The sequence below is a fragment of the Chelonus insularis genome, unplaced genomic scaffold (genome assembly GCF_013357705.1).
Source record: "Chelonus insularis isolate UGA/USDA-ARS -01 unplaced genomic scaffold, ASM1335770v1 contig_130_pilon, whole genome shotgun sequence".
Classification (NCBI taxonomy): domain Eukaryota; kingdom Metazoa; phylum Arthropoda; class Insecta; order Hymenoptera; family Braconidae; genus Chelonus; species Chelonus insularis.
Window position 1 is genome coordinate 566,493 of NW_023276371.1, and position 16,636 is coordinate 583,128.

At 25.9% G+C, this 16,636-nt stretch overlaps 1 protein-coding gene across 2 annotated transcripts in view; it reads left to right on the forward strand.

The window, feature by feature from the left end:
- The window catches only part of dnc (phosphodiesterase dunce), a 107,407-nt gene that overhangs the window by 2,950 nt on the left and 87,821 nt on the right, over positions 1–16,636 (forward strand). Inside the window, exon 1 of one of the 2 annotated variants that reach the window (XM_035090964.1) lies at positions 1,472–1,717. The exons of the other annotated variant lie outside the window; for it this stretch is intronic. Coding sequence (XP_034946855.1) covers positions 1,482–1,717 — 236 coding nt within the window. The 5' untranslated portion in view covers positions 1,472–1,481. Of the gene's footprint in view, positions 1–1,471; positions 1,718–16,636 lie in introns of those variants that run through there. 2 annotated transcript variants of the gene reach the window in all.

Here is a 16,636-nt window from a genome sequence, read left to right on the forward strand (position 1 = left end):
GAGAAATTTTGGCGGAAGCAATGCTTGCGGCGTTGGCGCGGCAACCACAACATTCGGCTTGGCGGTGTAGCAAGCAAAAGCGTGATTACAGGATAGTGGTCAGACAGTAGTCTTGTGGCACGTGTCAACCTACAGGCAACGCGTAATTCAAATTTCCCTTGCTGCATATCCAATCAAACAGTTGAAACGTAAATTCAGGAGTATATAATGAATAAATAGTCTTGAACCTTATTTGAATTACAGTGAATTATTAACTCCAAATCGAATAGATTAAACAATGATTATGGTCTTTTTTTCAAATCGTGTAATTTTGAAGAAAAAAATATTGACATTGCAATCATAAAGTCGTTGACTTTTTGAAGACTTTCTGTTTTCTTCATATTTTCTTTGATGTACTCCAAGGTTGACAGATTTTATTATGTTTTCTTTTCTTTCGTAATTTTGTGGAATAATCCAACTGTAAAATCTGACTACGAAAAGTCGTCTTTGTGAGAGAATTTATGATGTACTTTGTTCCAGTGCATTCGATTATAGCAAGTGCATTCACAAGTCAATCGATAGTTCACTATGCATTTTAAGTAAGTGTTTTATTAAAGTTCTACTCCGAAAACGAATTAAAATATTTTATTTAAGAAATTATAATTTATTCAATATTTAAAATATTCAAAATTTATTAAATTTATCAGTGAAGAAATAATTTAGAGTTAAAAGTAGATATAAACAGTTTTACAAATCAACGAGTTATTTCATCAATCATTCTAGATCAAAAAAAATAAATTACTTTCTGCTTTATGAATGATATTTCTTATTATGAGTTTATTACCGAGTAAAGTATTATTTTACATCAGAATTTTTCTTACTCCTTAGATACTTTTAAGTATAAATTTTCTTCTGGGAAATTTTTAATTCTTTTGGTTTTTATAAATAGATTAAAACTTGTTTAGTATTTTATGAATTAAAACATACCTCATAAAGACGATTTTCCTTGGTTGAGGTTTTACAATTTTATTTGCATTAAATTTCAAAGAAACTCTTGTAGAAAATTTAATATTAAAAAATTGGACAAAGGGATATTCCGTTTATTCATAAAACATAAAAATGACTAAAAAATTACATTTTAATTAATTATTAGTTTATTTTGTTATTATTTGAGAATGAATTGTAAGAAAAAATAATTATTTATTCAATCATTTCAATATATGGACATAAAAAAAATTTATTGATATTAAAAAGGTATTGTTAGTTCAATAATTTCCAAGGAATATATTAAAATAAAAATAAGGGTAGAAATATAAAAACCTTTACGTCAAAGAAATTTCTTTTTATGTCTCTGTAAAAGTGTTTTGAAAGGGACGATATAAAAAAACAAATATCAAATTTTTATGATTGAAATCGATAAAATAAAGAAAAACTGATAACGTGTGTGCGTTTTTGATAAATCGAGCGATAAGAATATAATGAAATACACAACAAAATACGAAATGTTATCAAGACGCGCGTGCAGTGAAAGTGGACCCCATCCAGATTCGAATTTGGGGAGTACTAGTGCTGGTACCAGTTGGGTTGCTGATAGCGGTGGGACACATAAACATCTTTGGGGTAAACGTCATCGTGGACAAACTTCTGTTCCTTCATTTAGTCACCTGAACAAAACACCACAACCAATCATTTTAAGAACTCGAAGAAGTTGGCCAGTAGCCCCCAGTCATTGTAGAAGGTTAGTTTTTTTTTTTTTCATGTGTTCATTTTTTAGATTAAGATATCGACTCATATTTGATGGCTTAATCAAGATTTAACGTTAGAATATTCATTGATGAACTTGGATCTGTTATCACAGAGTAATCATGACTCTGGGAATATTCTTGATGATGATATTACTAGGGATTAGAACCTAATTGAGTAGAATTAATTAATCTCTAATTGATGAATTTGAAAATTATTCAATGGCATATTTTTTATTGCAATCTAGTTCAGCAATGTAATTAATGAGGTTGATTTAAGAGAGAAAAATTCCAAACAAAAGCATATTTGCGAGGGAAGCTTTTCTTATCAGAACTCATTTTGTGCCTTGAATGTTTATCATGAAGATGTTGATGATGATTATTTATTTTAACTAGGGTATTCTAACAGATCTAATAAAATTTTAATAGTTGATTATAAATTATTTTCGATTATTATTCTTTATCGATGTTATCAGAACAAATAAAGACCACTAGAAATTCCGAATGTGTAGAAATGGAAGTTATAAAAAAAGTTCAACGTTCAATTGCTATATATAAACTACCAAGTTTTGTCATTGCTATTGATATCCTTTCAAGTATGTCCAAAGTTATAATTTGTTAACAATAATCAAACATTGAACTAACTCTATGTGGGTTATTTCTACACATGTTGGAGAACTGGAATTTGTTGTGAAAGTATTGATAGGTATCAGGATTGTTAATTATCAGAATGTTGATGATGGAATAAGTCAATAATCCAGTTTTATTTATAAAATCTAATTAATAAACTGAGATAACTCTTCTACAATTATTCATTATTACGAGAGCAAATTAGGGTAAGATGGCCAGACGAAAACATGGAGTTAGGGGAAGGAAACTCATTCATCTAAATTAGCCATCACTCCCTAATCGGTCTAATCTCTTCACCATGACCATTTGATCCCAAATTTATTATTTATTGAGCATTTCTTATGATTATTATTAATGTCTATTTAATTTATCATAGATTTATTACCTTTTTTTGTCTTCTTTTTTATTTTGATTTTTGATTATTTATAATTCAAGCATAGGATTGTTCATGATAGACAATTCTATCGTTATTTTGATGATTATTTATTAATTTGAAACACGAAAAAGGAAATCATAAATTTAACTGATAATTTTTACGCAAAAGTTGAAAATGCAAATAACCTGAAGTTTTATTACAACTTTTATCAAATGTATTTATCAAACTTTATAATAGAATATAATGCAATTTTCTTGCATATCTAAGTACTGCACGATTACTTTATTAACTTGTATCATACCTAGGAGAGAATAATAAAAATGATAATAATAATCACCATGATGCCATGATAAAAAATATTAAAGAAAATGAATTTATTCTATGCATATTTGCTATTCACATGCGAATCAGAATCAGGAACTTTAGTTATTATACAGAAAAAAAAAAATAATAATTTTGTTGCGAGGATATTTATTTGATACCGTGGATACAATTATTTTATTTTATTTTATTATAAAAGTGATGTGTTGATATAATGGGTAATTCGTAAGCATCATATCTAGGGTTTTTCATCGTTAGCATGTTATTAATTATTTAAATAAAATAGAGTTTAAATTTTTACAAGTTGAGTAAATGATGCTCATATCTAGATATATTACATACATCAATTTTTTATAAAGAAATTAATAAAATGGCTCAAGTTGTACTTTTCATAGCTTTTTTTTTATGGATAATTTAAAGTCTTTGATATTTTAGTATTGATTTTTTTTAAAGTAGAAATTGCGGCAAGTGAACATAAAAATAAATTGATGAGTAATACTAAAGTTATAAATATAAAATTTATGTCTTTAGTTGCTTTACTTACTAACTTATTGACATATAAGCATTGATTTCTTGATATTTCTCCATTTATTTGTTTCATTTTTATAATTAGCACAAAAAACGTTATAAAAAATGGCTTTTAATAGTAAATAACTTGAGAAACTTCATTTTATTTTGCTTATAAAAGTGCATTAATCCAGAAGAAAAGTTTACAAGGAAAAAAGTAAAAATACAAGTTAGCATGAAAATATAATTTTATAGGCAAATAAGCAATTAGATAAATTTGTTTTGCTGACTTGAATATTTTTCTTTACAAAGTTTTTTGTGTTTGAATTTTATGCAATCGATTAAAGTAATATTCTCAACATTTGCGTATATTTTTTGATCGAATATATATATTTGTGTTAACTAGTTTCTTTGAGTCTTGTGAAAATATTGAATTTAATACTACTTTAAAATAGAGCTTACTCTAAAAAAAATAATTCGAATACCTTCATAAATTTAAATAGGTTAATTTTTTTACGTGTAATTTCGCATAATATGTCTTCATTTCTATGGCCATTTTTTTTACTTTTTTTTATTTTTTTTTTTTAAACATTAAAAAGGCAGTACATTTTCTCAACGGACAGTAAAATGTGATATACTTGAAATAGAGAATTCTTATTTATTTTTATTTTGTTGAAAATTTTTTTATTCTAACTTTTTTCTCGTTTCATACTTTAGATTACAGTTTTTCAATGCTAATAAAAATAATCACAATAACCCATTAAGAAAATTATTAAAAAAAAAAAATCATTAATTAAATAAATGGAATAATTTGTATTTCAAAAATTTCCATTTACTATTTTTTATTTTAATATCTATTCTCGTATCCCTTCTGTTTCCTGAAATGGGGAATTTTTTTTTTTTATTGCAATAGATTATGAATGTATTAATAAATAGATTGTAAATAATAGTTGCTGATAAACAATTGATTATTTCAGTAACATGTTGATTAATCACGATATTTTGTTGTTATACATGTTCGTGTATACATAGACATGAAATTTCTGGATTGTTTGTAATTATTCATTCTAGTTTGAACTAAAAGTCGTATTTATATTAACGACATTCGTTAAAAGGTTTTTTTCATGAATTTTTTCTCTTTGTGAAAAAAGACGTAAGATTGGAAAACGATGAATAACTCATAGATGAAGAATTATCGATACAATTTTTTCTCTTTCAGTTAGGATAGGTTCAAAGTACTTGAAATGATTTAATGCAATTAGTCCGACAAATAGAATAAAGAATTATCTGCGATTAGTTTATTATTCTAGGGTTGTAGTGAAACGAAGACTATTTAAAAAGTTTTAATTAATATAAAACTCGTCATGCATTTTAACTACAAACCTACATTGTCTCAATTGTTTTTAATAGTAATAACGGTTTTATGCAAGTAATTGTAAATGAACTTTATTTTTAATCAATACATTTTTCAAATGATAATGAAATTCTAAAATCATCACAGTGAATAAGCAATAAATAATATTTAATTGTTCATCTATTTTTGTTTATTCATCCAATTTAATTGTTCATTCAATTGTCAGTTCGTGTTAATTTATCGTCTATTTTAGTTTGTAATTCAATCGATTTTTTTTTCCATTGAAAAATGAATTCTGCTTGTAATTTTTATTTTATTTTTGCATTTATAATGATTGAAAAGCAATTTATGTTATTACAGCTTATCTTTTTAAAAAATATATTGCATAGAAAACCAAAATAATATGAGCTTGGTGAAGTTTTTTTTAGATACTTGTCAATCAATAAAGGATTAAAAAACTGCCATATTCATTCAAATTAAACTACATTGTCATTTGTTTTACATAGCTTTTTTGCATCATAAATTTTAGTATTGGATTTTTTTTTTTGTGTACTTTTTACTATCGAATTTATTTCCTTCGAATAATAGCAATATAAATAACGTAGAAAAGTATTGTATTTTAACAATATTTAATGAAAAAGTATAATTGAATGTTTCTTTATTCTATGTTTTATTATGTTTTGTAGGTTGATGAAAATATTTCGCGGAAATTTACGATTTACTAATTGTGTTTTTACTATCTTTGATTGTTAAATTTTTATGCTGTAATATTGGATTAGTAATTAGAGCAGAAGGCTATCTATATAAATACACTGAAAATGAAATATAAAACAAATTGAATCATACTTAAACAAAATTTATTACACTTATTTTCGGATTTATCAAATATACCTTTAATGTATAATTAGATCAAATTTAAAAATTTTAGTCAATTTTTTTTCATTGTAGCTGATGTACGGTAATAAGCTTTTTTAGATAGTTTGTACACTACTACTTCTTGTTATGCAGACGAGAAGTTTCTGTTTCATTTTATTTGATGTTTTGAGAGAGTGAAGGAGAGTTTACTTCAAGTAGCGAGAAAGCTTGAAAGAAATATCAGAGGAAAATATTTTGCTCCTCAAAATGTAGTGAAATATACATATTTTACGAATAAAGTTATTTGAAGGAAATCTTTTAAGCTAACATGAACTTGAAGTTATATGACAGTTTAAAAGAACAATGGAAACCAAGAAAAAAAAGCTCAAGTCTAAAATTGAGCTAGATCATTGGTGATGACGTTAAAAGCAATAGAAAAATCGATCCTATTATCTCATTTACTCCAAAGAATATATCTTTTCTATTCATTCAATTAATTAAACTTAATTCTAATTTAACTCACTACCTAGAATACTTTTTAGAACAATAAAAGTAATTTTCATAGAAACCATTTATATTTATTTGAAAAGTACGTTAAGGTTAATCACTGAAACTAAATCATTCATTTAGATGAATATTTCCTGTACAAATAGTTCATTTTCATAATACTTATAACTGCATAAGAAGAAGAAGAAGTGAGTCAAATATTTGTCTGGTTACTTATCCACACTCTACATGTTCAACATCTTCATCATAAGTCTTATGATTATTATTCACAGAATGCAAATAATCCAACTTGAAATTTTAGTCCATAAAAATTTACTTCATTACCTAATTACCTACAAGTGAAATAATTAAATTCTGTGAAATTATTAAATTGATATTCACTGAAAATATTTGAATTAACTTTTCTAGTTTACTTGAATTTATTACATCTCTTTAGAGCCAGAGAGCTAAAAGTTGTATGCTAAAATACAAGATTATTTCTTGAATCTAATAATTCCCTTGTTATTGAATAATAAAATCGATCCAAACTTTGATAGTCAATCAAGTATTTTGGTGGAAATATGTTTGGTATACTAGATGAATAATTTTGATCAAATGAATGTTTACTTCTAATATCCATAACTTGTGCTATAATATTTTATTATAAAACTTCCCCTGGGTACTTTAATTAATTATAATTACATGAGTTTTGCATTGGAAATATTATTACCAGCTTTTTACAGTTACTTTTAACCTTACATAATACAATGAAAGATATTATGTAGGTTGCATTTCACGGTTATGCATTTTATTTTAACGTAATAATAACCTTATATCTACACTGAGAAAAAAATTTCGTTAAATGAAAGAATTTTTCATTCAATCAATAAAAAAAACTTGGAGTATTCTCGAGATAATATTTTATTCAGACTAATAGTAGTGTTATCAAAAATACAATGAAAACAAATGACATTTCATTCATTTGAGTAAATAAAATGATTTCAATCAAATATTCATAATTTCAAAGAAATATTTTATTGCGACTATTTGAAATTTCGATGTTAATGATCGAATGAAATATTTTTTGTATGAAGTAAATTTTTTTCTCAGTGTACATATTCTTAAATCATCAAGTTATTCTTCATGATGATTCATCCACCAAGTTAATCTTCAATAGTGAAATCTTCCAATTACTTACAATATATAATTCAAATGCTTCTTCAACATATTTCATATGTCAAGTTGCTAATTAAATTCTCGCCAGAATAGATATATAGAAGTTTCTATCTGTAGGTGTATCAATTTCGTTGATAATTATTATCTGTTAGCTCGTCGAGTTTTAGAACAGTTATGAACATAATGATATCATTTTAACGTTGAACATAAAGCTGATGAAGTTATGATTACTGGATTAGGATCTTGAGCAAAAGATTATATGATAGTTAATGAGATATCTTGAATGAAAACTGTTTGGATACTTGCAAGAATGAAAATTGAACTATTTTCCAATTTTAGAATTTATTGATGTTCTTTATGTGAATATTAATTAGTTTAATTTGAAATTTTCATCATCAATGGATTTAATAACAATTATCTTTATAGTATGTGAATTACTGCTCAGTTGCATCAAATATTTTTTTGTTGATCCTCTTCAATATCACCCATAGTAAAATATAATCCCAAGTCTGGAATACTTTCATGCTGATAAAAAATCTAATCTCATTCTAGATTTTTTTTTCAAATACATTGAAAACCATAAAAAAAATTGATCCTTTTTTTTCATCCAAAAAAGGTAGCTAAGAATGTTCTTCAAAGTTTAATGGTAGTCATGATTCATATTTATTCAATCATATTTTATTCTACTGCCTGAAAAAATGTTTTCAATATGTGTTCTTAAGACTTTCTTCTTTTTTATTCGACAAAATAACTGTCACTGATGTAACTTTACTTCATATCAGTTGTTTATTTAAACAATGGAAACAGTACAATAATGTTGGTAAATTTTTAATCATAAAAATCCAATAAAAAGTATTCGTGTATTACAAATAGTAAATTGTATTATTTTAAATTTCATTACACATCAACAAAAACGTTGGAAAAATTCTTACAGTAAAGTACAATCGCATGCTGCAGGTGAAATGGTAAAATAGTGCGGGACTTCCGTGTTCGGTCAGCACCCGCACGAGATCTTTTACCGGGTAATAACCCTTCTGTACACAAGGCGCTTGCTTCAAGCTTAGAGTAAACCTCTAGACTCTAGACTGTATAAGCAAGGTATCGATCCAACACTGTCTCAGTTTATTTCTTTTCATGATTTTTGAGGGATATACAACTCTATATTCAGAGATCCCTGGAGACTGCTTCGAGGTCTTTTAATCCAACATAGCCTTTCATCTCCTTAATGTAGATTACTATAACCGGAGTCCAATGGTGATAGCACTGGTAGTAGTGATGGTGGTGGTGTTGGTATTACTATTCAAACTTGCTTCAAGCTCTGAAGAAACCTTTCCTCCTCCAGGACTGTGGACAGAGTATTGACCAGAATATGTTTCAGTTGATTCCTTTTCAAGATTTCTGAGAGATGTATTGTATCTTCAAGATCCCTGGAGACAGAGAGGTCTTTTAATCGAACATTTACTTTGTTTCTTAATATAGACTACTATATGAGTTGGTTGTGGGCTTGTCAATACATAAACCACTGGAGGCAAACAAAACCTACATCATTTATGGTTCATTTATTTCAACTAAATTTAATATTGCTGAGAATTAAGCTGGAAGGTGGTTGGTTATTGCGATCATTTTGGGTGTGAGAATGGTATTTGTTTGGAGAAAAAATTCATTCGAGGGTATTTTTTTGCTGGGATTCGTAGAAAAATAATCAAGACAGTTAAGATAAGGATAGAGAAATATGGGTATTGGGATAGATGTGATTTCTTTGGTACAAAATGGAGAAAAATTATTTCGAAATGAAAATAAAACTTGGAACACTAGCGGGAACAGAAATTTGAAGCGTTTTAGTTTGAACTGAAACTTTAGTTTAAATTGATAGAGAAAGCTTTTTATGCTGGTTTTGAAAAATAAAAATATCTGTGCTAACACTGGAAAAATATTTTTCAGCAGTTATGTCGATCGAATTGTTGATGTTATTGACAAAGCAGGTTAATATTTAGTTTGACAAATTATTTAATGTTATTGATGAACACAATTGAGATGTCAGACCTCAATTTTTCAAATGACATTTCAGATTTTTATTTTTATGTAGATAAAATTGTGTTACTGCTTATGTTGGGTTTCGTTTTTTTTTGAAGATGGATTTGAAGAAGGTAACAAAGTAAATTTACTCGGGTCTTTTCATCAATTTTTATTATAAATCAATGAATTTTTTGTAAATTGGTATCAAGTGAATGATCTTTATCTTATTTAGCAGAAATTTTTTGCTGATGGGTGATTTAAAATTTTAAATAAATTCAAAAAATATATTTTTAAATAAAATATACATAATTATTTTATTAAATTTTCAAAAATGCTTTTTTATTAAAATATAATGATTAAATTATACAGCTGGCTTACTGTCAATTTATTTTATTATAATGAAGATACCTGTGTCAAATATGGTTATATAGAAACTTTTATATTAAATTTCCGTTTTTCAAAATTATTTGATATATAATATCCATCCATCAGACTACAAATGGTTGGTTATTTTAATTATTTCCATTATTGAATTAAATTATTTATTATTATTTATAGTTGATATTATTTTTTAAACCTTCAAAATAATGTCTCTATTAAATACTCTTGTATAAATTAAATACGGGTACTTTGTGTTAAAAACAGCTCTATTATTTTCCTTTTAAATAAAAATTGCGATTATTACTTTCATTTTTTTTATGAGTTTCATAATTTGTAGAATATGGAAATTTTTTTGTCATTTTATCTTTTGAATTTTTGCAAAAAAAAATTTTTTACCAGCAAAATTAACTTCCGGTTGAATCGGAAGTACGATTGGATCACTTGAGCTATTTACACGTTTTCACATTCAAGATCGATACTACTAAATTTTAGATTTTCTCGTTCAGCTGATTCTTTAGGGTGTGAATCCGTTCGTAGGATAACTTACACTTCGTTGAATAAAATTTTATCATTCAAAGGAATTCTTTGTGGATGTAGAAAATTTATTTTTAATGCTTTCGTATCATAAATAGATTATATTAACTACTATTAATATATATCAATAATAAATAACATCGTTTCTAAACAAATAAAATAAATAAAATTTATGAAAGTAGAATTATCTGATTTAGTTTCGACGCTTTACATACATATTTATAATTGCAATAAAAAGTCAATTTAATTTTGAAAAAAATTCTTAAATAATTTTACAAAAACCTTAGTATTTTAACAAATTTAAAAACTCCTGGTAATTTTAAATTCATAAATATTTAAGATTTAATAAAGTATCAACAAACTCTGTCTGTACTACTTAAGAAAGAAAAGAAGGATAAAAACTTTGTAAAAGACAACAAATTATTCATCAATTTTTTAAAACATAATTTAAAACTTAAAACACACGATATAAAAATTTAATTTTCATAAAAATCAAGATATTTTTATATTAAAAACTCTAATATACCAATAAGTTACTTAAAATATTATACTTTGTCTTGTGTATCTTCTAACTATATCCCTTCTATTAAAACTTAATAATTTAAAACAGCTGGGATTGAGTGATATTTATGTCTCCTTTTTTATAAATAAATTTAATTAACTTTTACGACTGAGATATGAAAAAAATCCATTTCCAAAGTGTATTCAGTTAAATAAATAAAATATCTTTAAAATCAGCATTGATTTCATGATAGTACTTGAAGTAGACAGTGTTAACAACTCTAATGCCTTAAGAATAATGTCATTACAATCTCTAAAGACGAATGAAATAAATATTATTCTTGTTTTTAGAGTAGTCAGTAAATAATTTTCTGCAATCAATAGTGATTTTTCTGTATCTAATATTAGTTTGCTAACATCACGTTATACCAATACGAGTTATACTTGAATTAAATCATGCACTACATGATGTAGGACTTAACTTGTTGACTTGATGATGTGATCAATGACCGTACAGTCCCTTGTTGATTTAAAAGAGTACAATTGATATTCACTAGGCTCAATTTGTTTTTAACAAGGGAAACCTTATTATCTACTGGGCCTTATTTAGAGCAAGTTGTTGGAGTAGTATTAAGGTATGTGTACATAGTTGAGTTCATGTATGGTATCCAGTTTAGTTGAGCATGCAACAATGTACTCTATGAAGTCACTCAATAGCTTCTCATTTTCAGGAAACAATTGTTCATTGTTTATTATGATCCCAATGATAGATCGACACCGTTTATTTAATCAACAGAATTTACCTTACACATAACCATTTAAACCTTTTGATGTCTGTTGCGTTTCACTGCACTGCGGTCACTATATCGATTTTCACGATCATTTGTTGAACCTGGTTGGATTTCGCAGTCAATCCTTCTTCTTGTTTCTCCACCTATTCATCTTCCTTGAATATATTCATACTTTTTTTCTCATGAATATTATCAGATCACATAATTATTAATTAAATAAAAAGACATGGAGACTTTCACGAACGTTGTTTAATTCTTTCTTTATATGACCTTTATAAAAAAGAGGTCATCAATCAATCCATTATGTTTGGGTATTTTTTTTATTTACAATTCGTTAAAGGTATCATCAGTACACTGGGTTTTTTTTCGTATGATATTAGTTAAGTGGAACTTGAATTAATTAAGTTTGAAGTCAATATTTTTTGAGAATTGAAAAAAAAAGGATTCAACGAATGCCCTTTTTTTATTATTTATAATAAAAATGAAGGTCAATAATTATTATTATATTGATTACTTTGAATGAAAGCGTGTTTTATTGGAAAAAAATATTTTTCAAAACATTAAGATATTGATTGAATATTTTTTGAAACAAAACCAAAAACAGAATATTTAGGAAAATTATTTACATTCCATTGTCATTAATTATTTGATACGAATCTTTACTCATGGAATTAATTACGTAAATAAAAAAATTGATAATTATTATTGCGTGCAATATGCCGATAATATCAAATGATGTAAAATTTGGAAAAAAAAAATTTTTTTCGTTTAATTAACACCAAGTATGCAATGAATAATGAAAAATACTTTAAAAAAAAAAGTTCATTGGAATTTATTGGCTCAAAGAGAAACATTTTATTTCGTTTTATTAAAAATGTTCAATAAAAAGTTACCCCTTTTAATATTATATGACCCTTTTATTTTTAAGTTAAAAATGAACACTTTCTTAACTTTAATAAAAAATTTATAGACCTGTTCGTCTTTAAGTAATATTTAATTCAAGTCTGCATTCACAGGTGGGTTGTTCTAGCCCTCCTCAAACACACCCTAGATGATAGTATAAGGGTCGATATACAAGCCGGTAGGGTAGAAAGTAAAAATAAATAAAACTGTAACCACTGTAGTAGGGTTTGTTTCCTTTGTTACCAACTGTACTACTGTTTTTTATTATTATCATTCATGAACATTGTAGTGGACTTTAATTTTTTTATTTGCACGACAACGTCAATAATTTCGATAGATAAAGAAAATGTAGGATAAGAGTGAGTGCAGATATTGGCATGTGCATTAATGGTTTCATTGTTTGTTCTCTATTAAATTGTAACATAGCTTAACATTTTGCTTTTATTATTTAAAAAATTCTTCCTACAGCTATAGAAAATTATTAAAACATAACAGTAAATTTATCACAATATTTTTTATTCAATTTTCGAATATTTTTATTGATTTTTTTATGTTTTGGTTTATATTGACATTAATTATTTAATGTAATGCATGAAAGTGCATAACAGAGGGAAACAATAGACAACAGAAAAAATTATTCAATATCAGGGCTTTGCAGTGGTGTGAGGATGACCCAAAAGGTCCACACAACTAACTTTCTAACGGAAAGAATGAATAGATTTAACTAGTTTACCATTTTTTATAGTATTTTGATTCTGCATACAAAATGGCTGTTTCGATTTTGATGGGAATCTTATCAGTTTTAAGTTGCGTAATTATCTGTCGAATGCAATTGGTCCCATGTCAATAACACTTTTTGTTCCCGAGATAATCGAGACAAAAATAATTCTGAACGCACATACGTACACACACACACACACACAGACGTCCACTGGAAAACTCTTGTATTCGACACTAGGAACCTTGAAACATGGAGATGTGTCAAAATTTGGGATTCGCAAAATTGAACCCATTACCATAACTTCCTACTGGGAAGTTAATTAAAGGAATATTAATGAGAATAATTTTCGAGTTTCTTGTGTTGCTTTTGTAGTGGTTTAGTTGAAGACAATAGATATTTTCAATGAGATTATTTTCATTGTTAATAATATTTTGAATAGAATTACTCGTTATAAAAAAGTTAAATAAATTTTTTATTACTATTGATTGATTGATTTATTGTTTTACGTCTTTTTTTATCTGTTTAACATATTGAGATAGCTTTTAATTCTGTTTATTTTTTATTAGGGAAAGAATGAAACCTAGTTTCTAAATATATATTTAAAAATAAATTATCATTAAAGTATCATTTGATTCAATTGAACAGGACAATAATTATTTTTTAATCTACACGATTGTTTCATTTAGATAATTGTCGACATAATTTAGTAAATGCTAATTCAAAATTAGATTAAAATTAAATTTTCGTTTTTTCTTTTCTTTTTTTTTTTTTGTAAAGAATGAATTTATAATGAAGGGTTATTCGTGTTAACATAAATTTTAATTATGTATATTATGTATAATATAGTGTTATATTTTATGCATTGAAACTATCTACATATTAAAATTCTCTATGGTGTCTTAAAGTACTAGAGTTAAAATATTCAAGTGATCCTTCCAACTTTTACTAGAAGGGTGAATGTCCCAATTAGCCATTCAGTTAACGTCTGATCTATTTTAGGTTTATCTACTCAGAGAGGAAATTTTTTTCTTTATGATATAAAATATTTTATGAACCAAGAGATCATTTTATTAAAAATTTTCTTCATAAATTATTCCATTAGGTATATCAAATTTTATTATTTTATCAATGCAAATTATATATTTTTTTAAAATTAATTTATATTTTAAAAAGTTGATACGCCAAAGTTACTTTACTGACATTTTTTTTCTTCATATCTAAATAGAATTAGCAAACAAACTTTATACTTTTTGTTGATAAAAACTAAAAAATAGGATGTTTTTTATGGTCATTAATAATATTATTTTCATTTACTTTTTATCAATGACTGTACGAGTGACTCCATTTCTTACATAAAAGCTCAAAAATTTCTTATACTTCTTAGAAACTGACTGTTTGACCCTTGAGGGCAATTTGACCCCAATTTTGTTCGAGTCGTAATTCAGATAAATGTATTTTATCGATACATTATATTAGTTTTTTTTTTAAAAACAATATTTGGCCAACATCAACAAAAAATCTTTAGAAAAAAAAATTGTTTTCATGAAAGAAAAAGGGAAAATTGAATTTATTTGTTGATTGAAATAAAAAAAAAGAAGTAATAAATCATGAAAATCGATTAGATACAGAAATTTCACAAAATCGATTAATGATATAGCTTATGAGGTAGGTCATGGATGTATCCATTATTAGTCTTCAATTAAATCTAATATATTACTGGCGCGATTGGGATGAATTTACTAATAATCGAGACATTTCGATTTAGTTTTTAAACTGTTGCTAATAGAAACAGGGTCACTAATTGGCACGTTTACCTCGTTATTAGGTGGCCATTTGAACACACATTCCACCAAAAATAGTTCAAGTTGAAATATTCCGAGAGAATATTCTAAACCAAATATATTTCCATCTAAAAATAGTCTTATCTCAAAATAGTTCGATCTAAAAATATTAATTAAAATACTCATTGGAAGCTTTATTAGCCGGAAATTACTTCTCCTATTTTCTATTTCATTATAAAATACATCTCAGAATGATGAGTAAAAAAGGGCAAAAAAATAGATAAGAATGTAGCATTTAGGAATGAAATGCGTGTTTAGAAAACAGTAAGGAAGGTTCAAGGTTAATTGTTTTAACAACTCTAATTTATTTTTCAACCCCTATTGATTCATGTAAATATTCAGACGAAACGTATTTCTCAGTTATCATTGATTAATTTTTTCATAGAATGTTTTTTTTTTTATTCCTTCACCTTTTATGATTATATTTATTTACCATAGAATTCGTTGATTGAATTTTTTTGTTTATTTTAAACAAATATATTTTTTTTATTAACTTTGATTGATTTTCGATCATTTTTTTCCTCTTTTCTCTACTCAATACTGAAATATTTATGTAATTAATTTTTATTTCCTTTTATTATAAAAAATAATAAATGTTTTTTTCACTTATAAACAAACTCAACAGGTACGCTAATAATAGGACTATAAATTACATGTCATAATATACAGTGACAGAATAATGTAGGGAAAAAAATTATAAAATAATGAAGAAAATTATTAAAATTGGTAAGGGAAAAAAAATAAATAAAAATCAATTATTATTCATGATATTAATACCACCGAGGAAAAAAAATGAAAAATATTATAAAATAATCCGTCAACTTGTAAAGTAAATGCTTTTTTTTCACTAAACAATAAAAACAAAGTACTCTAGAAATCTTTTAACTAAAAACGTTATAAAAAATCATACTATATTTTTCCATGATTTTCAATGCATTCACAATTTGCTTCCTGTCGAGATTATTTTATATCTCCCATTTCACTCATCCGTTTTGACAATCCACCTCCAAAATGATGACAGCTAAACTGAATTCCATTTACAGACATATATCTCGTATCAAAAATAGATAGAAATGAAAATATATGAAATAATAATTCAATGTTAAAATAACAAACAATTGAGTACATCATTTAACTTATTGTCAAGAATAGTTAACGATCAATGTTGATTATAACAACTGGGTCGTATGTAGTCGTACAATGTCATTTTGAAAAAATATACTTTTAGATTATAACCATATAGTATTCTATTACCCGAGAAACAAGTTTCATAACACGCTAGTGTAATCTTTGCATTGAATACTGAATGTCCTCGTAAAACCGGATGTATCATTCATAACTTTGTTTTCTCATCAATGATGAAACTTGCTAATGTAGCTTGAGTACAATTGAATAAAAAGCAATCTATTATTCATACATTTGTTTGTTATGAGTTTAATGAAAAGCCATATAATGAGATATGTTGTTGATATTGTTATTGAAAGCCTAATAGAATACATTCTGCATGATTATCCATGATTTA